This window comes from Pelodiscus sinensis, chromosome 1 (assembly GCF_052426305.1).
Source record: "Pelodiscus sinensis isolate ZL-2025 chromosome 1, ASM5242630v1, whole genome shotgun sequence".
NCBI classification, from domain to species: domain Eukaryota; kingdom Metazoa; phylum Chordata; order Testudines; family Trionychidae; genus Pelodiscus; species Pelodiscus sinensis.
Window position 1 is genome coordinate 99,637,772 of NC_143052.1, and position 25,248 is coordinate 99,663,019.

At 42.5% G+C, this 25,248-nt stretch overlaps 2 protein-coding genes across 3 annotated transcripts in view; one reads left to right on the forward strand and one right to left on the reverse strand.

The window, feature by feature from the left end:
* ALDH1L2 (aldehyde dehydrogenase 1 family member L2) overlaps positions 1 to 15,091 on the forward strand; it is a 67,454-nt gene extending 52,363 nt beyond the window's left edge. The window contains exons 18-23 of one of the 2 annotated variants that reach the window (XM_075938571.2): positions 140 to 239; positions 2,397 to 2,495; positions 3,264 to 3,429; positions 7,147 to 7,252; positions 10,615 to 10,814; positions 14,356 to 15,091. In XM_075938571.2, coding sequence (XP_075794686.2) covers positions 140 to 239; positions 2,397 to 2,495; positions 3,264 to 3,429; positions 7,147 to 7,252; positions 10,615 to 10,814; positions 14,356 to 14,411 — 727 coding nt within the window. In that variant the 3' untranslated portion in view covers positions 14,412 to 15,091. The remainder of the gene's footprint in view (positions 1 to 139; positions 240 to 2,396; positions 2,496 to 3,263; positions 3,430 to 7,146; positions 7,253 to 10,614; positions 10,815 to 14,355) is intronic. The other variant, XM_075938579.2, reaches the window with a different exon arrangement.
* Positions 15,092 to 17,076: 1,985 nt separating this feature from the next.
* Positions 17,077 to 24,856, reverse strand: NOPCHAP1 (NOP protein chaperone 1). Its single transcript, XM_075938706.2, has 4 exons — positions 24,646 to 24,856; positions 21,544 to 21,630; positions 19,675 to 19,811; positions 17,077 to 18,291 (listed from the first exon to the last, which is right to left on the reverse strand). The coding sequence occupies exons 1-4, from the start codon at positions 24,704 to 24,706 to the stop codon at positions 18,103 to 18,105; spliced, it is 474 nt and encodes a 157-aa protein (XP_075794821.2). The 5' UTR covers positions 24,707 to 24,856; the 3' UTR covers positions 17,077 to 18,102.
* Positions 24,857 to 25,248: the final 392 nt, after the last annotated feature.

The following is a 25,248-nucleotide window of genomic DNA, read 5'->3' on the forward strand; positions in this document are numbered from 1 at the left end:
AACTTGCTATTTAGTCCAGCTGTCTGAAAACAAAGATATATGCTATATGTTTTCACAAGTTGACCTTAAAGAAAATAATTTCATTGCTAGAAAATGTCTGAATGTCAATTTTTACATAATTATTTACAATGTTTCATAGCTGTGCAGTCAGCAATCTGAAGAAAGTGTCCCTTGAACTTGGTGGTAAATCCCCATTGATCATTTTTGAGGACTGTGAACTCGACAAAGCTGTGAGAATGGTAAGGTTACTTCATAGTAAAAAAACAAACATGTTCAAAGCCTTTTTTGTGCAACTTATTAAGGAGCCCTCCTCCTTAGGGCTTTCTAAAACATGGAGGAGGATAGCCACACGTTGTTTTGAAGTAGGGCTCTCTTTCTCTAGACTCTATGCCAACACAGTATAAACTTGGGGGGAGGGGCTTATTCAAAAGGCAGATGTTCTCAAAAAACAATTGAAAAAGAGTAAAGGTGAAAAGTGTACTTCCATGAAGTCATATTAACTCCACAAAAAATAATTTGGCAAAACATTGACATTTAAAACCCACTCCAAATTCTAAAAAAAAAAAAAAAAAAAAAAAATCTGGAAATTAAGTTGAGATTCAGTCAGTTCCCCAGTGCCATGTAATCCTTAATGACTCAGTAGCATACACACTCCTGATGTATACTTCCCATTGAACCTTAACCTCTGTCTTCCAAAATTTGCAAAAATATATTCAAAGAGGAAAATTAGTAGATTTTAAGATCCTTTTTCTTATTGAAGTGATCTGTTTCCAATGTAACACTAACATATACAGGTTGAACCTCTCTAGTCCGGCACGCTGTAGTCCGGCAACATCTGTGGTCCAGCATGATTTTAGTTAGCCGTTTATTCAGTCGTCATGGGTGTGGCCAAGTTTCCTGCCGTCCCATAAAGGTTGTTTACAGCCACCAGTCCTGGCTCTCAGAGTTCTGTGTTATTTAGCTCTCATTTCCCTTAAATGTCTTGTAAGAGTCCAGCAAGCAGTGGAAGTGTTGGTAATACTGCTAGACAATATTGAGCTCCCATGGTCTGGCAAATTCTCTGGTTTGGCACTGGTCAGGTTCTGAGGGTGTCAGACTAGAGAAGTTCAATCTGTACTACATCACTCATTAGAAAAAGACGTAGCTGCTACTTGATGTAGTGAGTTTAGGCCTCAATCCTGATTCCTGCAGCTAGGTCTATTATTGTGAATGTCCCCCAGTACACAAATAGAGCCCCATTGAACCGAAAGAGCATTGTGCTGTTGCATGAGATACAAAACAGTGAAGCTGACTTTCCAGTCCATTTTTCATGGTGCAGGAAGAGTGACATGGGGGAGGAGATAGAGAAAGGAAGTGTGCTCTGTGAAAACTAATTGTATTTTGAAAATCTCTTTATGGTTTGATCATCCGAAATGGTGCTAGAGCCAGTCAGAAAATGGAAACACGTTTTTTCATTAAAATATATTTTCCTGTGGGGGAAAAACCATTTTATTTGAAAGTCTGCTGATGGTCACTAGTTAATAATAGGAGCATCCACTGCATCCAGGGACATCTATGTTCATGCACGTGTGTATTTAGAAAAGGAAGAGGTAAGAAGAATAGGATTTAGTAAAGAAAAATTCTTTAATGATTTTTATGCTGATATTGCTCCTTTAAAGAAGAGTTTTATATATATACTAGCCAATTAGCCCATCATAAGAAGGGATTTTCAGGTCTCTCTTCCATGCTGGTCTTCTCTCCTGAGCCTCCAGTCTCTCGCTCCATCTCTCTCTTTCTCTCTGTCTCCTCCTCCTACTGCCTCCCCCTCTCTCTCAGCTCTCCTCCGCCTCCTGCCTCTCTCTGTCTCTCTCTTTCTCTTCTCCTCCCCCTTCTGCCTCTCACTTGGGGTACCGCGGAGCCCAAATGGTCACCACTCCGCCCCCCTTTCCCTCCCACCGTGGTGCTCGGCTGACTTCTGCACCGCTCAGCTGGGCCTCTGCAGGGGAACAAGCGTCCATTTGGGTTCCTCTGTGGCGGTCCGGCTGAGTGGCGCAGAAGTCAGCCGAACGCCATGGTGGGAGGCGGAGGGGGGCGGGATGGTGACGTACACAGCCAGGTCCTGCACCCTGGCCATGTACGTCACCACCCCTCCCGTCGTCTTCTCCTGCCGTGACACTTGGCTGACTTCTGCACCGCTCAGCTGGGCCGCCGCACTCCCCATGCAGCATGAGCCACCCAGAAGGAACAGCCAGCATTTCAGGCAACAGTGTCCCCCAGAGGGAACAGCCAGCATTTCAGCGTTACAGACTCACAGACACTGGGCTACTATATATACGATACGCACGCACGCACGCACTCACGTACGTACGTACGTTGGAAATAAAGACAAGTATCAATAGTGTTTTCTTCTGACACAGGGGATGGGAGCAGTATACTTCAACAAGGGAGAAAACTGTATTGCAGCTGGCAGACTGTTTGTGGAAGAATCAATTCATGATGAATTTGTTGGGAGAGTGGTAAGATATTTAAAGGGCTCGTGTTCAAAATAAATTTTGCAGTAATAATGTAAAATGAAGATCGAGTCATTTTATACTCACACATTTTTATGCAAGTTATTTAAACTTTCAATTGCTGCTGATGTTGGGAAATCATTCCTATCATGAAAGAATAAAAAGGGTGTGCTAATAGGAGACACTTAGCCTAGAAATGCAGTGAGAAGTGACACACTTATAAAGAGACGTTATCCTAGCAACTATATCTGTACATTTGCTTAACCAGAAATTGCCAAATTTGTATTCATGAGACTTAAAACCACTGTGAATTTGGCAAAAATATGGTAACATTGGAAGTATAGCGGGAATCAGGCAAAAATATCTAATTTTTGCCATTAAAATTTCAACAGTGCTGTGTGAGAACTCTATTATTTACTATGTAGAAAGAGAATAACTTCAGTATCTTGTTTAATATGCTATGTGAAGTTGAGTAAACAATGACATTTTAAATGCTGGCCACAGTAGCAAAAGAAACTTAAAAATGAATAACTAAAAATAATGGTCAAGATTTTAAAAAATGACTAGTGATTGATTATTCATACTCAACTTGAAATACCATAAAATAGCCTGCTTGTCAAAGTGCTAAGTACTCCTCCTGAAAATTGGGTCCCTTCAAGGGGTCTTAAACATGGGCATCTTAATACTGAAGTAAGCATTTTCACTATTTAATTCAAAAAGATTAGCCAGTGTGTGATACAATGTAACTTTTCATTTTAATTGGGTAACCTGTAGGTAGAAGAAATAAAAAAGATGAAAATTGGTGACCCACTCGACAGAGCCACAGATCATGGTCCACAGAATCACAAGGCTCATCTGGAAAAGCTGCTGGAATATTGTGAAATTGGAGTAAAAGAAGGAGCAACATTAGTGTATGGAGGAAGACAAGTATGTAGACCAGGTAAAATACTACCTGGAAGTGTTTTGAATTTTTACATTTTTAAATAAAAGCCTACATGGTTCCCTCTGTTGTATAGCACAAAGAGGAACAAATTCATGGAAATACAATACAAAATGAGCTGAAGGACAGCTACATGGTATCTTTCCTGCTGCCACCAATATACAGGACTCTATGAAGTATACCTAAATAAAGTAGGGTGTCATTGTCCTGGAGAAAATCACTTGGCATAAAGACATGGAAGAAAGAGATGGCTCATACTGAAGAATTCTTAAGATATTTACATGTAAGGAGAAACTCAGCCTGTTGCACAATATATCTTTCATATAGAGAGACTCAGGAATAGTCTTCACTTGATACATACAGCTCTCATGGCATAGCTCCCATACAGCATTAATAGAAGTGGTGCAACTGATACTCCAGAAACTAAATTGAGGCTTAGGTCAGAGCTACACTAGTAACTTTTGCTAATATTAGTAACATCAGTGAGGGATGGAATTTTTTGGTGATTTTTGGCAATAGTTTTATACTGGCAAAAGCCTTAATGTGGACACAGTTGTGCCAAATTAAAATTGCTTTTGCTAGTATAACTTATTTCCTTAGGGGATTCATATAACTTATTCCAGCAAAAGCACTTCTTTGCCGGAATAAATTATGTCTTGATTAGGAGGGTTTGGTGATATAGCTGTACCAACAAAGCTTTTCTTCTGTACACCTGGCCTATATCTTTAGGAAAGAACTGCTGGCATGAATGTGTCTGTACATATTGGGTTTTCATAGAATCATAGAATAATAGGACTGGAAGGGACTTCGAGAGGTCATCGAGTCCAGCCCCCCGCCCTCAATGCAGGACCAAGCTCCGTCTACACCATCCCTGACAGATGTCTATCTAACCTGTTCTTAAATATCTCCAGAGAGGGAGATTCCACCACCTCCCTTGGCAATTTATTCCAATATTTGACCACCCTGACAGTTAGGAACTTTTTCCTAATGTCCAATCTAAACCTCCCCTGCTGCACTTTAAGCCCATTACTCCTTGTCCTGTCCTCCGTAACCAAGAGGAACAAATTTTCTCCTTCCTCCTTGTGACACCCTTTTAGATATTTGAAAACCGCTATCATGTCCCCCCTTAATCTTCTTTTTTCCAAACTAAACAAGCCCAGTTCATGAAGCCTGGCTTCATAGGTCATGTTCTCTAAACCTTTAATCATTCTTGTCGCTCTTCTCTGTACCCTTTCCAATTTCTCCACATCTTTCTTGAAATGTGGCGCCCAGAACTGGACACGGTACTCCAGCTGAGGCCTAACTAGTGCAGAGTAGAGCGGCAGAATGACTTCACGAGTTTTGCTTACAACACACCTGTTGATACAACCTAGAATCATATTTGCTTTATTTGCAACAGCGTCACACTGTTGACTCATATTCAACTTGTGGTCCACTATGACCCCTAGATCCCTTTCCGCCATGCTCCTTCCTAGACAGTCGCTTCCCATCTTGTATGTATGGAACTGATTGTTCCTTCCTAAGTGGAGCACTTTGCATTTCTCTTTATTAAACCTCATCCTGTTTAGCTCTGACCATTTCTCTAACTTGCTAAGGTCATTTTGAATTATGTCTCTATCCTCCAAAGAAGTTGCAACCCCACCCAGTTTGGTATCATCTGCAAACTTAATAAGCGTACTCTCTATCCCAATATCTACATCATTGATGAAGATATTGAACAGTACGGGTCCCAAAACAGACCCTTGCGGAACTCCACTTGTTATCCCTTTCCAGCAAGATTTAGAACCGTTAACAACCACTCTCTGACTACGGTTATCCAGCCAATTATGCACCCACCTTATCGTGGCCCTATCTAAGTTATATTTGCCTAGTTTATCAATAAGAATATCGTGCGAGACCGTATCAAATGCCTTACTAAAGTCTAGGTATATGACATCCACCGCTTCTCCCTTATCCACAAGGCTCGTTATCCTATCAAAGAAAGCTATCAGATTAGTTTGGCATGACTTGTTCTTCACAAACCCATGCTGGCTATTCCCTATCACTTTATTACCTTCCAAGTGTTTGCCTATGATTTCCTTGATTACCTGCTCCATTATCTTCCCTGGGACAGACGTTAAACTGACCGGTCTGTAGTTTCCTGGGTTGTTCTTATTCCCCTTTTTATAGATGGGCACAATATTTGCCCTTTTCCAGTCTTCTGGAATCTCCCCTGTCTGCCATGATTTTTCAAAAATCATAGCTAAAGGCTCAGATACCTCCTCTATCAGCTCCTTGAGTATCCTGGGATGCATTTCATCAGGACCTGGTGACTTGCTGACATCTAACTTTCCTAAGTGATTTTTAACTTGTTCTTTGTGTATCCTATCTTCTAAACTTACCCTCTCTCTGCTTGTATTCACTACGTTAGGCACACCTCCAGACTTCTCGGTGAAGACCGAAACAAAGAAGTCATTGAGCATCTCTGCCATTTCCAAGTTTCCTGTTACTGCTTCTCCCTCCTCACTAAGCAGTGGGCCTACCGTGTCCTTGGTCTTCCTCTTGCTTTTAATGTATTTATAAAAGGTCTTCTTGTTTCCCTTTATGCCTGTAGCTAGTTTGATCTCATTTTGTGCCTTTGCCTTTCTAATCTTGCCCCTGCATTCCCGTGTTGCTTGCCTATATTCATCCTTTGTTAGTTGTCCTAGTTTCCATTTTTTATATGACTCCTTTTTTATTTTGAGATGATGCAAGATCTCCTTGTTAAGCCAAGCTGGTCTTTTGCCATATTTTCTATCTTTCCTACACAGCGGAATTGTTTGCTTTTGGGCCCTTAACAACGTCCCTTTGAAATACTTCCAACTCTCCTCAGTTGTTTTTCCCTTCAGTCTTGCTTCCCATGGGACCTTACCTACAAGTTCTCTGAGCTTATCAAAATCTGCCTTCCTGAAATCCATTACCTCAATTGTGCTGGTCTCCCTTCTACCTTTCCTTAAGATCATGAACTCTATTATTTCATGATCACTGTCCCCTATACTGTCTTCCACTTTCAAGTTCTCAACTAGTTCCTCCCTATTTGTTAAAACCAAATCCAGAACAGCTTCTCCTCTAGTAGCTTTTTCAACCTTCTGAAACAGAAAGTTGTCTCCAGTGCAGTCCAGAAACTTATTGGATAGCCTGTGCCCCGCTGTGTTAGTTTCCCAACATATGTCTGGATAGTTGAAGTCCCCCATCACCACCAAATCTTGGGCTTTGGATAGTTTTGTTAATTGTTTAAAAAAGGCCTCATCCACCTCTTCCACCTGGCTAGGTGGCCTGTAGTAGACTCCTAGCATGATATCACCCTCGTTTTTTACCCCTTTTAGCTTAACCCAGAGACTCTCTACACAGCTATCTCCTACATTCATCTCCACTTCAGTCCAAGTGTGTACATTTTTAATATACAAGGCAACCCCTCCTCCCTTTTTTCCCTGTCTGTCCTTCCTGAGCAAGCCGTACCCTTCCATATCAACATTCCAATCATGCGTCCCATCCCACCAGGTTTCTGTAATACCAGAGTTTTCTGTCGCTAAAGAAATTTTAGAGTGGATATTTACATCTGCTGCTTAGGCTTATACAACACTTAAGGCTGAGTAAGAAAACAGAGACAATGTGTTACTATGTAGGTAGAGAAGGTGAGAATACAAACTAAATGGTACTTTACTTGCAAATGATGCTCTATCTGTGTCCTCTGTTTAGGTTTCTTCATGGAACCCACTGTATTTACAGACGTTGAAGACCATATGTACCTTGCCCAGGAAGAATCCTTTGGTCCTATTATGGTAATTTCAAAGTTTAAGAATGGGTATGTTCTGTTCTAACTAATTTAAATAATAGCATTTTCTTTATCAGTTTTGCTACTGAAGTAAAGCAATGCAACCATAGTACCTGGTACTGTGATCCTGCCAAATCTCATTAGGTCATGCTGAGTCATACTGCGGATATAAATCCTCTAAGGGACACCTAAGTGCTGAAGAAAGCATTTAGTACAGACTAGGGCTGATAAATAGTAGACGTTAACGGCTGCGATTAACGTTAAAAAATTGTTAATCGCAGAGGGCAGCAAACCAGCATTAGCTGATCTGTCTCTGGTAAGACGCAGAAAGGCAAACCGCCACTAGAGGGCACATGGAAAAAAGAAGCAGCGAGAAAGGGGGGAAAAAACCCTCAAGCTCCCAATTCCAACAGAGAAATAAACAAGAAGCAAAGACCCTGATACCCGTCCCCCTCTCCCTCTCCCCAGGTAAGGTTGCCAGATGATTGAAATAAATATACTGAACACCCGGCCCCCTCACACACACACACACAAAAAAAAAAAAACACCAGGAAAAAATTCTGTTGAAGAAAAAAAAAAAGGGGGGGGGGGGGGGACCAAAGTTGTTGAACAAAAGAAGAAAAAAAAAGCACTTCAAGACTTATTATGCAAAAAACAAATAAATAAAAAATAAAACAGCATTAAAACAGCATGTCCCCTTTAAGAGTGAGTGCAGGGATAGGAACCGGGGAGCATTGAGCACTAAGACCCAGGAGAGTCATTGCTTCCCCTTGGTCTTTTTGCTGGCAGCCATTTTGTGACAGTAGCTTTGTGGAACCAGGTAAGCATGGGCTTTGGGGGCTGGGAGGATCGGGGGTGGTGGTGGTGGAGGCCGGGCTCTGAGTGTTTGTAGGGTTGCCAGGTGCCTGGTATTTTCGCCTCCTGCCTGGGGGAAAAGAATCAGAAAATACCGGACATCTTAGGTGTCTGGTATTTTTTTACCAGACAGGAGGCGAAAATACCAGACTGTCCGGGTGAATACCGGACACCTGGCAACCCTACTCCCAGGTGACCATATTTTTTAAAATAACACAGCCTGGAGTGGGGGCTTGCCCAAGCCATCCCTCCCTCTCCGACAGGGCTCACCCAAGCCACCCTCTCTGCCTTCTGGGGCTAGGACTGACCTTCCCCCACATCTGATTCTGGAGCTGAGTCCCTCCTCCCGAACTCTGCTGTGCCCATTGTGGGGCCTCCCCTGAGCCCCATGCCACCTGCAGTTGGGGGCTGAGCCTCCCCAAACTCTGCACTGCCCACAACAGAGTCTACCCCCTTCCAGCCCTGTGCCGCTTGTAACTGGGGCTAAGCTAAAAAAGGACTTTTTTTTAATAGGACACAAATATATTGATTATATAGAAGAATTTAAGTTCAGCTTTCACGATAGAATTTGCACTACAATACTTCAGTGAGGTGAACTGAAGCTTTTTTTAGTGAAAATGTTTTGTAATAAAAAATAAAGTGAGCACTATACACTTTGTATTCTGTGTTGTAATCGAAATCAATATATTAGAAAATGTAAAAAAATCCAAAAATATTTAAATAAATAGTATTCTAATATTGTTTTACAGCACGATTAATCACAATTAATTTTTAATCACGCAATTAATCATAATTAATTTTTAATTGCTTGACAGCCCTAGTACAGACTACTCTTTTGAGTTGCCACAGAACCAAAGCTACAGCAGGGTCTTAAGGGAAACTACATTGCTGGATATGCCATCTTTCTACATTAGATTAAATAGCCAATGGCATTGTTTGCAAAGTAAAGATGGTTAACTAGTGTCCTAACAAAATTACAAAGCTTACATTCTTCCTACAGTATCTCAGTTTTGCAGATTCTGATGCCTCAGTTACCCTTCTTTGTTATAAACCATTCGTGGTGTAACATTGGGGTGTACTATTTCACTACATCTGTATTTTTTTTTCCAGAAGAGGGTACATTCCAGTAAGGGGTGAGGCAATGCCTGTTTTTTATTTGTGGACCAGTTTACTAGAGTATGTCTCCATCACATGTAGTGGCATGTAGAATACATACATTTTAGCCAGTTAGCACTGATATAAATAGCAGCATAAGCTATGAGGTATAGTTAGGAAAGCAAAGCCACATCTTAAAGAGCATGGGCATATAATCAACTACACACGCTACATCGCTTTCTGCTCATCCCATGCTGTGTCTCCTTGTCTGCACTGCTGTTTTTAGCAGTGTACTGTCCCACTGTTTCCCCACTGCTGGAGCATTTCCCTGTCACAGAAAAAGACTCCAGCAACAGAAAAAAAGCTCTAACGGGGGCTTTGTCCTTGTCCCAACCCATCAGAACCTTTCCTAACTACAATGAAAGGCTCCTGTAGCAAAGACCAAGACTCCCTTCTACCACAGTGCAGACATAGACCACATTGCTGCATATACACTGTGCTGCTGCCTTAGAGATCTAGAATTCCGTCTATGAACTGCCATGTTAAAAAGTTGTTTAATGAAACTCATTAAGCGCCAACACTGTGGGTGCTCTAAGGTTGGAGCACTCAGGGAAAAAAAATATTGGGTGCTCAGTATCCACCAGCCACAGTTGTTGGACAGCTGAGGGAGGGTTTGGGGAAGGGTGAAGACTAGTGATGGGTATGGGGCAGAGTGCCTTTGGGGGCAGGGCTTTTGAGGAGGAGCAGGAATGGGAAGAGGTGGAGCAAAGGCAAGGCCTTAGGGGAAGTGGTGGAGTGGGGGTAGTGCTTTGGGAAATAATGAGGGTGGCACACTCCAGAGAAAAATAAAAGTCAGCACCTATCATCAAACTTACTCAATTTTTGTAAACAACTAAGGGTATTTAAAGCTGTTTGGGGATAAGGGGCAAATAGAAACTAGCACAGTGAAAATGGCATGAGAAGCTTTATTTGTTACATGGAAGGCTTTGAGTTTTTAACAATGTATTTCCCAACAAAATGGAGTTAGAGCTAATTTTGGCCAAAATTATGGTATGCTGCAGAGCTCTGCTTTGCACGCATTTTTGCATTTCTTCATTCCCTGAATTCCACTGGAGCTGCACAAAGATGATATGTATAATACAATATTTTGCTTGAAATGTATTGGTAATAAACCTTAAGCATTCGGAAATTTAGTTTACAAACTGTACAAATTAGAGATGAGAATGTGAATGTCCATATATCTGACTGATCAACAGTAGACTGATACTTAGTAGTCATGTTTTCAAAAACCTAACTAGAGAAGATTAGAAAGAAATAAGGTTTGGGAAGAAGCTGTTGCACTATATCAAGAGGGAGGTGGTTTGTTACTTCAGGGTCTTTTGATATGTTTCACTTACTGGCAATGAAGCCAAATATTTTTTGTATTATTATTATCATTATAGGGATGTCGATGGAGTGTTAAAACGTGCAAACAACACAGAATATGGCTTAGCTTCAGGAGTTTTCACAAAAGACCTAAGCAAAGCTTTGTACGTTAGTGAAAAGCTAGAAGCAGGAACAGTTTTCATTAACACATATAACAAAACGGATGTGGCAGCACCATTTGGTGGATTCAAACAATCTGGCTTTGGAAAAGATTTAGGTAAGTAATTTGTGTTTCCCCCCACATGAAATGGATGGTTCAAACCATTTTTTTTTAAATAGCCTTGTCCAGTTTGTATCAGAGGAGAAAAAAAAGCCCATAAAAGTCCTGATCAAGTTTTACTCTTAAAAATTAGCAAGGAAAAAATTAAGACATAACAACTGTTGTCAGATAAAGGGTTAATGGCATCTGTGCTCCCTTACTAGTTTGACTGTACCTTCTCAGGTGTCAGGCCTCATGCCTTTACCTATCTCAGGGTGGAGTTATGCAGTACTCCTGTTCTTCAACTGAACCCTGGCTAACAGTATTCCCTTTGTTTAAACTGTGCTCACCCAGCAAGTTCAGTTGAATTTGGACACCTATTCTTCCTTTTGGGAGTCTGTGATGGGTGACATACAGTAAGTAATCAGAAAACCTTCTTTAACCAAAGTATTGTTTATGTTAGTAGAAGAACTAAGGGTATGGCTACACTAGCCACCCTAGTTTGAACTAGGGTGGCTAATGTAGTCATTCGAACTTGCAAATGAAGCCCGGGATTCATTTGCATGTTCTTGGGCGCTGCCATTTTTAAATGCCCGGTAGCTCGAACTACCTGCCCGCGGCTACACGCGGCACGGGCTAGATAGTTCAAATTAACACTCTTAATTCAAACTACTGTTATTCCTCCTGCAATGAGTAATCACTGGGCAACTCCAAATGCATCACAGCTTTCAAGGGAATTCTCTTTGGTCAGTGTTTTTTGGTTCTCACTTGTCCTTGTTTGATGTGACTAAAGGAAGATGACTGTCGTCTCTGAGACCTGAACATACACTCAGGATCCTGTCTCCCTCCAGTCCTCTGCTAGAAACTGCCCTAACATTTTCAAACTAGATTTTATTTGGCAACTTAGACACACAATAACAAGATTAAGAAGGTAGCTAAATATTGGGATTAATATTACTAAAAAAAATCACTAGATAGGAAATAAGACTTAAGAATCGGTTATCCAAGGATCTTAAATTTTCTGTACCTGACCCATACTAGTGGGCTACGTCTACATTGGCCCCTTTTCCGGAAGGGGCATGTTAATTTCACAAGTCGTAATAGGGAAATCCGCGGGGGATTTAAATATCCCCCGCGGCATTTAAATAAAAATGTCCGCCGCTTTTTTCCTACTTTGAAGTAGGAATAAGATCCTCCGGAAAAGGGCGCTTTTTCCGGAGGATCGAGGCCAGTGTAGACGCTCTTTTCCGGCTTTTCTAAAAGCCGGAAAAAAGTGGCGGACATTTTTATTTAAATGCCGCGGGGGATATTTAAATCCCCCGCGGATTTCCCTATTACGACTTGTGAAATTAACATGCCCCTTCCGGAAAAGGGGCCAATGTAGACGAGCCCGTGCTGAAGCTTACTTTTGGATTCCATTAACCTTCAGGACCATTCATCTGCTTGCATAGCTTTCAGTAAAAATCCCTCTCTACTAGGGATGTGAAGCTTATTGGATCATCGACAGGCTCGTTGACTAGTCACTTCCCCCTGCAGCCTCTATCAGTAAAAGGAAGCAAAGTGGGGGGGAAAGAGGAGGGGATACGTCAAAGCAGCACTGCCACGGGAAGCCTGGGTCCAGATCCCGGGCTCCATGTGGCGCTGTCACTTTGAAACACCATGTGCATCCCAGGACCAGCTGGGGTGTCCCCAGGCTGCATGCCGCATTTCAAAGTGGCAGCACCATATGGAGCCCGGAATCAGCTGGGGACTCCCCTGCTGATCTCGGGCTGTGTGGTGCTGCTGCTTTGAAAAGCCACATGGAGACTGACACTGACATTGGCATTTCAACGTGGCAGCACCACACGGAGCCTGGGGCCAGCAGGGGAGTCCCCAGCTGATCCTGGGTTCCACAGGGCGCTGCCGCTTTGAAATGTTGCAATGAGCTTGATGCTGGGTTCCCTGTGATGTTTCAAAGCAGCAGCGCTGCATGGGCTCCATGCAGTGCTTTTGCCTTTGAAGTGAAGCAATAGCCCTAGGGGCTGTTGCCATACCTTCAAAGGTGGAGGCATCCTATCAACTAAGTGAATAGTCAGTGCAAAATGCATCGACTATTCAATTAGTCAATTATTCACAATTTAACATCCCTACTCTCTGCTTATAGGTAATAAAGCTATATGTTTACACACTAGTCTCCTTTGAATCAGTATCAGTTTCCATTTACTTGTTTTAATTCATACTCCTAACCCACATATGACACTTTTTGACATAACCCTCTCACTGACATTTTCACTGTTTTGAGACTGACTTTTGGCAACATACTATGGGGCTATTTCTCCCAAACTATTCCATACACAACATGTAGCTTTCTGCTTTCTAGACCTAATTAGTCTCAACTTCTTGAGCTTTTAGACCAGGAGAGGGGAACCTTTTTTGGGTTGGGGCCACTCCTCATTGACATGGCCCATAAGAAGCAGAAAGACACTCACCACATTCCTTTAGCACATCAGAGCCTAAGGGGGCTCAGACTAGAATATTTTGGAGCACTAGGAGCACCAGCACAGGCTCCTCAATGTTGGGAGGACTCGTTTTAGACTTTTAAAGGAGATAGAAGCTTTTCAAAAATACTTCACTGGGAGTGGTTAAGTGCTCAACAATTCAAAAAACACATGCCTAACTACATACAGATTTATAAGTCCAACTTTGGTTTATTTAGTATCTCACTTAGTATTCAATGGCTATGTTTAAGTAAGATGTTGATATTAATATAGCAGGTCAAGTTTATATTGAATACACCAGGAAGTTTTTCATAGAAAGTACTTACAGAGCAAGAAAGAAATGACCCTCTCCTGCAGATAAGTTACATATCTATAATCCGTCCTTACAATTGTATTACAGAGGTTGTTTTCTTAGAACTCTTTCATGTCATTCTGTAAAGCAATTATTTCTCCATTAAAGCTAGCTAGTTCAATTTTGGTCAAACTTTCCAGAAACTAGGGATGAGGTTTTACGGTAAGAAGCACTAGTGGGGCAGGAACCAGTTTAACTGGTTGGCCAATTAAACAGGATTTTACATCCCTACCAGAAACATTCACCTTTGGGTAAAACTCAAGAATGTGAGATTTCAGTCAGAGGTAAGCACACAAGAGTCTTGACTTATCTTCTGGGAAACTAAGTTGCAAAGTGGTTAAGAAGGGTTGCTTCTGACATACTGAACATTCACAGGAAGTCATCCCATTTTAATGCACCTTAGGAAAGTGCAGCTCCAAAATGTCTTGGGGAGGAATATGTAAAAGGAAAAGCTCTCCAGGGAAACTTCTGAAATGGATAAGATAGTATTTTGGTGCTATAATGGACAGCAGTCAGCTTATGATATATTGTATTATTGCTAAAGTGATTTTTTTAACTTCAAAAAAGTTTAATTTACTTCAATAGAGTGAATGGGATAAAAGCTGGGAATTTAAAATATACTCCATTAATTCCTTGCCCACAAGCTGTTGGAATATACAAATACAAAATTCATAAGCTCTTATTTCTTTAAACTGGTGATATAACTGCTTCACATTTTGATCTTCCATAGGTGAAGAAGCTCTTCATGAATACCTCAGAACTAAAGCTGTAACTGTGGAGTATTAAGGAAACAGCTCAGCCTATCAAAGCAAACCTCATACTGACAGCCTCAATTTTAAGTACTCTGTTAAGCACTTAATACCCAGGATATACTGTCTGAAGTAGTACCACTAACAAAAAGCAAATAGTATTTACCCATGGAAAATTGTAAGGACCAAATTCTAGCCCCATTGTCTCAAGGAGTTTGGCTACTTACTTTAGTGGAACTAGGATTTGGTCTTATCGAAACACCCATATATCTAAATCTTCATGCAATGGGAGTTTGCTTACATAAGACTGAAGGAATGGGCCCCCATGATGTGCCTACATTTTGTATTAATGAGATGTATTTTACATGATCATTTTAAACCTTTTAGTCATTAAGCTTCTCTTAAAACTGTACTTTCAAGTGGGCATAGTTTTGTTATAAAACAGTTCAAGTTTTTCAATGGATGTATACAGCTGATGACTTTTCAGCAGTATAGGAGACCTTAGTGCCATAAAACATTGTAAATAAAATTCAAGAAAGTGCACTTAATATGATCTTTGTAGTCTATACAAAGCTCAACATTTGTCAAACTATGCATATGAAGCTGAAGTTACTGAAAATATTTTCTCTTTTTGTGAATATGGAATGTGCAATCTCTATGGGATTGTGAATGTTATATTAAAAGATGAAACCAGCTGTGGCTGGGTATGTCCTGCTATCACTATTGTATGTTGCATGATTACTTCACATTACATGCACTTTACCACAGGGAGAATGTCAGGTAAGGTTATGGCATTAGGCATTTACTGTGCTATAAATTCAGATATTAACTATTTAATTGTCAAGTTCTAAATATAAGAGATCCTACATAATGGTGACTGTCTTTTCAAGATAATTAACGTAACTTTTCACATTCTGTACTGAGAAACATTGAGATGCTACTGTACCACAAAGCTGCAGAATCTTACACTGAATTTTTAAATCAGTGAAACCAGCAGAACCGTGTGCCAAATGTGTGCACCTTTTGAAAAAAGATACTATAGCCTGATGAAGTTTGTTTTTTCCAATGAACAGTAATTTCCCAAAAACTAGTATTCATATCAAAGCTGTATGTGAATTTAGCAAATAGTTACTGCCATTTTTCCCACTAAGATTTTCCAACCATGAGTGGAGTGGGTTTTGTCTTGTGTACCAATATTGAGGTCATGTGCTCTTGTTCAGATGGGTACCACTGTGGCACCATTGATTAACACACACGTTCCCAGTTGCTGGAGCAGACACCAGTCCCATGCGGTATGTCCCGTTCCTGGCCACAGGAGCAGACCCCACCCTTGCCTGCCATGCAGCAAGTCCTGTTCCGCCCCCCAGAACAAGTCCTGCCCCCTCACCACACCTCCCTTTCCTGCCCTCAGAACAGGCCCTGGCCTCCCACCACAGCAGATCCCAGCTCCCTGCCACATGGCCTCCCCTCCTCCTTCCCCTCCCCCAGAGATTCCCTTACCACACCATCTCAGCCAGCCTCACCTGCCAGAGAAGCTGGGAGGGGGAAGATTTTTTTTGTGAGCAGCCATGCACTTTACCAGGAATTATGCTTACCACTGACTTCTTTAAAGGATAATATTTAAAGTCTAAAACTATTTCAAAGTGTCAATTAGAACTGATTGAAAAACTTATTTGGGCAAGAAAAAAGCCAAATTGTTGAAAATGAACAATTTTTTTTCAGTTTAACGTTTTCCCTCCCCTATATCTTTTGCTGGTACCAAAAAAGCAAAATTCTCTTTGTTCTACATCAGAGGGGTAGCTGTGTTAGTCTGAATCTGCAAGAGCGGTGAGGAGTCCTGTGGCACCTTATAGTGTTAGTCTATAAGGTGCCACAGGACTCCTCGCCGTCTTTGTTCTGTGTAATTGTTTTTCTACTTTACTATCCTATTGTGAGACCTGTTCATATGGAATGTTTTTCTACTAAAATTCATCTAGCCACAAAGCAGTTATCATCAATTTACCTACATGGTTAATAAAGTTAAATATTTAGTTATGGACACAGTTTGCACACATTAAGCAATGTTTATGAAGTGTGACATAAACAAGATATCCACATTGTGCAATGTACCATTAAATCCCTGCATAACTCCTTCACTTTACACATGGACACAAGTATATTTCAAGTTCAACTGAGTTAAGTTAGTCTTCTCAAGATGCCACTGCACACTTTAGCATAAGAACAGTATCCAGTCTATCCAAATAAAGGTACTTTCAAGTGTTTAATTTACTATAGAATTATTACACCTTCAACAGACTACCATAACAGTTCTCCAACTACTTTGGATTTTGTCAACTGACAGATATTTAAGAAATACTTTCATACAATAGACAGGAGGAATAATTTATATAGAAATGGGTCATTAAATAGTTAGGATGAGTAAAACTGACGTATCTATATTTCCTTCTAGTAGGAAGCAATGTTAAAGTGATGTATGGCCAGTAAAGGCCAGTTTCCCAGCAGATTTAAAACTGACTGAACTGTTTAATTCTAATGCACCAGGACTGGTAAGTAGAAACTAATTACCTCTGTACTGTGTCTTTGTACAGCCTACATCAAGTGGTGATGCTTTTCAGAAAGATTACTAGCAACATGAGTCAAATAACCTGTTTTGGATTAATAATTTACTTAAAATAACCCATAAATTGAATCACAATAGCAACTGAAACCAGTACAATTTATTTTTCCTTTTAATAAAGAGAAAGGATAATTATCTTCAACAAAGATGGAAAATGTTACTATTACCTTGATCAAATGTTCCAAACAGTTATGTTCCAAGTTAACGCAGAATAAAATGTTTTAAATCCTGTGACCGATCGCATTATTTGTCGAGCCCTGCAAATTTCAATCTACTCGCCCATGGCGAGTAGATTGCAACCTGGAAGAGCCAGGTTCGGGTGATCTGCGCATGCGCAGAATGATCTGCGCATGCGCAGATCGCCGGACAGCGCGGCTGGCGAGCGGGGCTCTCCGCGGTTTGGCAAGCTCTGGCAATTTAATACTTAATCGTCACTAGCTGAGTAAATACAGTAATATAACCTTAAATTATACAAAATACTGTTTCTTTGAGAAACAAGTTATAGTATACAAAGCCATTCAGATACATCTGAAAAGCAAAACATGACTAAATACAGTAATAGTCTAAATTGCAACCTATCAAATTATCAAGGCATAATTAGGCATATTTCCTTAGATTTAACTCTTGAAGCACTAAGTCTGCTCATCTGTAGTATTTACTAGTGAAGATAAGTATATAAGTAGTACAGTATCTCAAAAAACAAGCTTTGTCTTCCTCCTGTCTACTTATTTCCCTCTCCAGAAGTACATACTCCACACCCTAGTAAGCCTTTACTTTACAACAGGCCAAGAACTTCACATTCTTGCTTAGCTTTACAGTGTAGCCTCTCAAATTGTTGTTTCTTCCCCATTCTGACTACCTAATGTAACTCATTTCTATACAGCCTGGGGGATAGATCAGGACTTATTTCTAAGTGCTCGAGCTTTCCTTCCAGCCGTAAGAAACTCTCTATCCTCCAAAACACAGTACTCCCAGTGACATAAGTCAGTAGGAGTTAGCCAGTTTCCTGGTGACACATACTTGTAAATTAGCTGGTTTTCTAAAGGTCAAACCTTCAAAGTAATCAAAATGCACAATACATTTAAAAACTGAAATCTGAAAATAGTTCTATCTACTCAGGTACTTTATTGTCCAAAATTTCTATTTTGCCCTTTTCTCCTTTTTGTTTAGGAAACTTGATGGTGTCTATGGTAACTTCATCAATTGCACAGTTGTCCTCTTCAGATTCTGAGCTGTCTTCTGAAATTATTTCTTCTTCATCCTCTGTGTCAGAGCCACTTAACTCAACCAAAGCCACATTCTGCAAGAAACAAGAGTTCTTTAAAAATAAAGCTGTATATATATATATGTTGTTTTTATGATTTTTCTAGAAAATACAAAACACTACACACACGACTTTAATACCCACAAACATTCTTTCCATAAAGTCAGCAATTATGTGCTATGCACAAAAATGAGTACTTTGGTAGACTGAAAATATCTGAGTTAAGGAATCTCTATAACCAACATGAAAGTTTAAATATTAAAAATTAGTTTATACATTCCAAGTACCAGTAGTACCCAATAACAGTAATAGTTCTTTTTAAATAATTAATGGGAAAGCAAAACACCACAACAGTACATTGATAAATTTACTTTGTCTAAAATTAGAGCTTCTGAGTTTTCAGACAAGAATTCAAATCTGAAAATACAATTTGCAGGGAGTTGTCTCGTATATATTGTTAATGTAATTCAGGTAACATAATAGTTTAATGTCAGTGGTACAACTGTTACTGTAAATAAGTGTTTAAGACAATCAAAATATTTTCTAAAGAAAATAACCTGTTATTTCAAGACGTGAAGCTGTATACAATGACAAGTACAAAACATTTGCACCTGACCAAAAGTGTTGTCTGAGATCCAGTCCCCAGCCCATGCCAAGAAAAAAACAAAAATATACAACCAGCATAGTGAGATCAGTCATAAAAACACTTAATTGTTAATTTATTGAATTACTTGCAAGAAGCGCTGACTTGGATTTTCTATTTGTTGATATTAAAACATTATACAGAAAGATACAGATAACTGAAGATTACAGTAATAGAAATAGGAAGACATTTTACTAAGTGCAATTTTACTAAGCTATTTTTGTGGGTTTTTTTGCATATAATCAGTTTTTCTTTGGGGTTCTCAGACTTGAGCATACTGCTGGAGTATTTCTTTTAAAATACTGGAGTGGAATTTTTAAATAAATACAAAGTTTTGTTTTACTTAGCATACCTAATATCTAGATTTTTGGCCTTAATATACTTTAAAGTGGCCCTTGAACACAGATTATTTTTACTGTACAATCAATTATTTATTAAAATATTTTTGCTTTAAATTAATTTAAATTACTATTTGCCATCACAAAAGTTACACTCATTACCAGAATTAGAACTTGAGGCAGCTCATATTCTGGGCTTAAACTACTTTACCTTCTGCAATTTACCTTCAAGTTTCAGTGGTGGACAAAATTACTATGTCAGGACAAGCAAGTAGAATACTTGGCTTTAAATTTACGGATCGTTTCAGATCAAAATTATAAAGGAATGTAAAAGAAATTAAGAGCTTTACTTTTCAAATAAATCCATTCAAAGACTGGAGTCAAGAATTTTATACCAGAGCAATAAATGTACAAAAGGAATACTAGAAATACATTTACCATCTCTATAATATTTTCAAGGCAGTTGTCTAGATTTTCAATATCAAATTGATGAGCAGGTGCTGTTGCCATTTCTCTTCTTAGCTCACTGTTTGCAAGGGCCATCTGTGGTAAAAAACTCTGAACTCTGTCCAAAACTAAGGTAGAAATAGTGAGATTATCAAATATATGCATATTTAGATTTTGCAGTACAAAGGCATGAATATCTCATTAACACAGAATGTAACTATTCTGAATGGTCAAGTTGTCTACAATATTTAAACTGTTCATTTGGGGGAAAAAGTTGCACTTTACTGATCAGACTGCTCAACTTTCATCATGGATCTGGTGCATCAGTCCATATGGTTCACTAAGGAGTCATGGCATGGCTTTTATTTGATCTTTTTGAAATAACTAAAATACGGCAAGTACAAAACAGACACTTCCGTTACATTGTTTTAAACGGACACCAACAATGAAAAACTCAGGACTGTTCCAGGTTAATATTAGTTCCCCTCTTGGAGCAGAAGGGGGGAGGTCCAAGAGAAGATGGGAGGGTCAGTGATAGCACAATTGCCAAGAAAGCTGTGCTGCTGATATAAGAAAGCAACCTCAGAAGCAGCTTTCTACCAAGTGTGTTATGCTGCCGAGAAGATGGCAGCCTAGTTGGATATGCTGTGTAGGTTACAGCATAGAGGAGCTTTCCTTTTGCAGGGATGTCTCCAAGCTCCATGGGATATCCCACTAATATTAGGACACCTTTGCTATTTCATGGCCTTGTCCCCTCCATGGGGGATGAGGCAACCCTTTCACTCACAGATTAATTTATTATATTTCCACATTTTCTTCAAATAGTTTTCACCCTTCTTTGCATTAGAAGAGATGATCTAGCTTCTAGCTTTCATTTTTCACTGAAACTACATTTCTCTGTGTAGTAAGGCTGCATTATTTGGATTTAACTCCTGTGAAGTTCCTTACAAACAACTTTATGCTATACCAACTCTCCCCAAAAGAGTTCTGTCAAAGAATGAACTCTTTATTACTCCCTTTAGCACCTTAATTACAAGTCTAAAATAATTCAGAAGATTAAAAAGGAATTATTTGTAAAGATATACTAGTATCCAATAGTTTACTCTAGCAAATTCGTTTTAAATATCACAATTAGAATTATTATGAGAGAAATAAAAGACTTTTGCACACTAAGGAAATGCAATCCAAGGCAGATCTCTAAAAATGTGTCTTCTGTGAAAAGATGTCAGTTTATACCACAGTCAGACAACAATGCCAGTTAAGTCTGTGTTTTTGATAGGGCAGCGGTGGGGAACCTCAGGCCCGGGGGCTGGATGCAGTCCCCAGCTTGCCTGATTTCAGCTCCTGAGGCTCACAGCCCCCCGCTACTCCACCACTGTGCCAGAGCATACAAAATCTAGTAGGCTGGGTCCCACCAGGCTCTGGTGTGCAAGTGGAATTGAGGGAGTGTCTTTCTCCTCAGTCAGGTGCCACATCAGTGAGGGTTTTGTGTGTGCGGCCCTCCACTGATTTTTCTGTGGGTCAGTGGCCCACAATCCAAAAAAAAGTTTCCCCACCCCTGGATTAGGAGACAAAGCACATGGATCATCTGTGGAAAAATACATTCTCGGAAGCTATTCAGTGAGCTCACAGAATAGATAAATGGTTTAATGATTTTGACAGTATTCTTTAAAAATGACATTAGAAAAAGTAGTTTCAATATTACAAGTCTATTCTACACTACTTTGAAATGTGATACCAAAGGTTCAATCTCTTGCAAGCCCTCATCAGAGAGCTAATGTCTGTATACCAGTCAGAGTTCTAAATCACGGTACTATTAGACCCTAAAACACCAAATGTTAATGAAAAAGATGCACTTACTGTTACTCCTTGGTATCCTAACTGTCTCTAAACTTGTGACCTTTTTGCTGGCAAGTTTTGAATTAATCAACAGTGTGTCACGAATACCTACAAAGAAACATTACATCACTTATTTCACTATTTACCAATATTTTACTATATACGATGAGCACCCAAAATTTGCACCAGAAGACACAATGTAAAGAAAGTTTTCATTAGTTTCTCATTTCTTAAGATTTGACAGTTTAACAAGTCAACTCTTAATACAGCAAATGTGATGATCAATTACAAGGAAATAATATCACTAATTAAGGATGTAAAATCACAGTTAACCGGTTAACCACATAACCAGGGCTAGAGTGGCCTTACAGGGCTTACTGGTAAAGGTTAACTGGCGGTCTGGCCAGACTGGAGCAGCCCCCCACATGGGTTAAGGGCCACTTTTGTCCGGTCAGGCTCACTGCGCTGCAGATGGGGGCCGTGTCAGGCCCACCATGCCACGGCCCGGCCAGATAGAGCAGGCCTTCCCACTCCCACTACAATACTGCTCTGGCTGGGTCCATGGTGCTGCAGGCAGGGAGATGCTCTGGCTGAATTGGAGTACCCCTGTGCATAGGGGACCCAGCCAGCTGGAACAGCCCTCTACTTAAATCAGGGGAAAGGACTACTCCAGCTCCGCCAAGCTGACAGTTAACCAGTTAGCAACACCCGCCTAAACTCACATCCCTAACATTAATTGAAATGTGATTTTATGAAGTGTGTTTTAGGATTATTTTTTATCCTATCAGAAGTTTGAAAACTTTCATTTCCTTTCTAGGAAAACTTTCATTTCCTTTTCCGTTCTTTAAAGGTCTGACATAATAGTACATACAGGCAGTCCCCGACTTACGCGGATCTGACTTACGTCGGATCCGCAGTTACGAACGGGGCTGCCCCAGGGTACACGGACTGCGGGACCTCGCGGTCCTGCCGCCCGTGTACTCTGGGGCTTTCTCTGCGTCTCCCTGGTCTGTAGACCAGGAAGACGCAGAGCAAAGCCCCGGAGGGGCTCAGGCAGCAGGCTGGCCCGCTGCCCGAGCCCCCTCCCCCGCCCCCTGTGGCTTTGCAAAGCCGCGGGGAAGCTGGCAGCGGGGCAATCCAGGGGCGCCTGGGCTGCCTCTGCCCGAGCCCCCCCGCGGCTTTGCAAAGCCGCGGGGGGCAGGGGAGGGGGCCCAGGCGCCCCTGGACTGCCCCGCTACCGGCTTTGCAAAGCCGCGGGGGGGCTCGGGCAGAGGCAGCCCAGGCGCCCCTGGACTGCCCCGCTGCCAGCTTCCCCGCGGCTTTGCAAAGCCACAGGGGGCGGGGGAGGGGGCTCGGGCAGCGGCAGCAGGGAGACTGGAAGCAAAGCCACGGAGGACCCAGGCGGCGGGACCGCGGTGCGTCTCGGTCCGCCGCCCGTGTCTTCCTGGTCTGCTGGGGTGGGGGGAGCGCAGCTAGTACGCCCCCCCCCCCCCCCCCAGCAGACTAGGCTTTTCTCCGGACGCCTGTGGCAGAGCAGCTGGGGTGCTGCCGGTTGGTCCCGCAGCGCCGCTCTGCGCGCTACTGGTCCAACCCAGCAGCACCCCAGCTGCTCTGGTCCTGATTCAGCCACTGCTGGTCAGTTTCAGCAGCGGCTGAATCAGGACTCCTGGGGCAGAGCAGATGGGGTGCTGCTAGGTTGGTCCAGTAGTGCCGAGGAGCAGCGCTACTGGAGCAACCCAGCAGCACCCCAGCTGCTCTGCCCCAGGCGTCCTGATTTAGCCACTGCTGAAACTGACCAGCACTGACTACAGGAAGCCCGAGGCAGAGTTGCTCTGCCCCGGGCTTCCTGGAATCAGCTGCTGATCAGTTTCAGCAGCAGCTGACTTGGGGAACGCTTGGGGTTCTTAAGTTGATTCTGTATGTAAGTCAGAACTGGTGGTCAGTTTGAGCAGCGGCTGAATCTGGACGCCAGTTCCGACTTACATACAGATTCAACTTAAGAACAAACCTATAGTCCCTATCTTGTACGTAACCCGGGGACTGCCTGTACTTAGTGTTTTTGCTTATTATTTACTTAGCATTATGTCACCAGTACTAAGAATTGTTAACTTGTTCTCCTGAACATCTGTAGAAAAAAGCCTTTTCATGAAAATAATATATAAGCACTATACGCAGTGCCATGGGCTGAGTTTTCATTAGTTACAGAGGATCAGGATTAGATCTGCGAGAGTCACCAACTTTGCATAACAAAAAATCATCATTCTGAATACTTAAAGTGTCAAACCAAAATTCTGCCCCCCCCCCCCAAAAAAAGCTTCTTTCTAAGGCGAAAACCAGAACATTTTTGAGTGGACAGCGCATAGTCAACCTGTGGAACTCCTTGCCAGAGGAGGCTGTGAAGGCTAGGACTATAACAGAGTTTAAAGAGAAGCTAGATAATTTCATGGAGGTTAGGTCCATAAAAGGCTATTAGCCAGGGGATAAAATGGTGTCCTTGGCCTCTGTTTGTCAGAGGCTGGAGAGGGATGGGAGGAGACAAATCACTTGATCAATGTCTTTGGTCCAACCCCTCCGGGGCACCTGGCACTGGCCACTGTGGGCAGACAGGCTGCTGGGCTAGCTGGACCTTTGGTCTGACCCAGTACGGCCATTCTTATGGACTTCACATATGGACTCCGAACCGTTTTCACACGGCCCAACGGTTTTTTCCCCGGGTCGGTTTGTGGGTTTTCCCCACCGGCCGAAACGATTCGCCGCATTCGCTCCGGCGCGTGCGACAGGAAATGTACTGTTCGCCAAAACGCCTCCCGCGCTTCCAGTCAGCTCTGGGCCCGGCGGCTTCGCGGCCTTCACCTCGCAGCCAGCCCGGCGCTTCTTGGCGGGGGCGACCAGGCCCTGCCGGTGTCAAGCAAGCGGGGCCCTCAACCCCCCCCCCGCACACGGGAACTATCCGGGCGGTGCCGCAACTTGCGCAACACCTGCCGCGCCCGGCGCTACACGCTGCCCCCCGCCCGCCACACAGGGAGCGCGTGCGGCGGCCTGCAGCAGGGATAACGCGCGCGACCAAAGCTCCTCCCCACCGCCGCTCTGTCCCCTGCTCCCCGCCTGCCAGTGCCCAGCTACCTCCTCCGCTCCCCACGGACAGCAGCTCCCTGGAGGCGGCGGCATCTTCCTTCCGCGCCATCGGGACCCACGTGCGCCGCTCGCTTCCATGTGCGGCGGGGAGGGGGAGACGAGGAGCCGGATGCCAACGGGGCTCCGCTCTAGCCACAGCGCTGCCTCCGGCTGGCTACAGCGCCGCCCGGGGCCCGGAGGAGCCAGCGCTGCTCGGGGCGGGGCCCCGCCGGGCTCGGCGTTGTCTGCGGCGCAAGGGGAGCCGGGCTTTAAAATTGCGGTCACGAGAAAAGGGCCAGAGCCTCGGCTTCAGCATCGAAGCCGCAGATTTGCTGCTGCCAGCTAAGGGTTTCATTGCCCGCCCATAGGCTCAGCCGCTGCAGCAGCCAGGCGTGGCACGGAAAAATGGAGCCAAGTGTCTCAGGAGCCACTTTGAGAAATTGCTGTGGGGCCATCAGCACACAGCCCTGGGCACACAGGCCGCACTCACTGGTGGTGGGAAGCAGAGCTGGCTGGGGGCCAGGTCGCTTTACTTTCACCCACCCCTGATGAGTGTGAGGAGGTGACCCCTGCTGCTGTGCCAGGCTCCCCAGGGCTCTGCCTGTTGGCCCC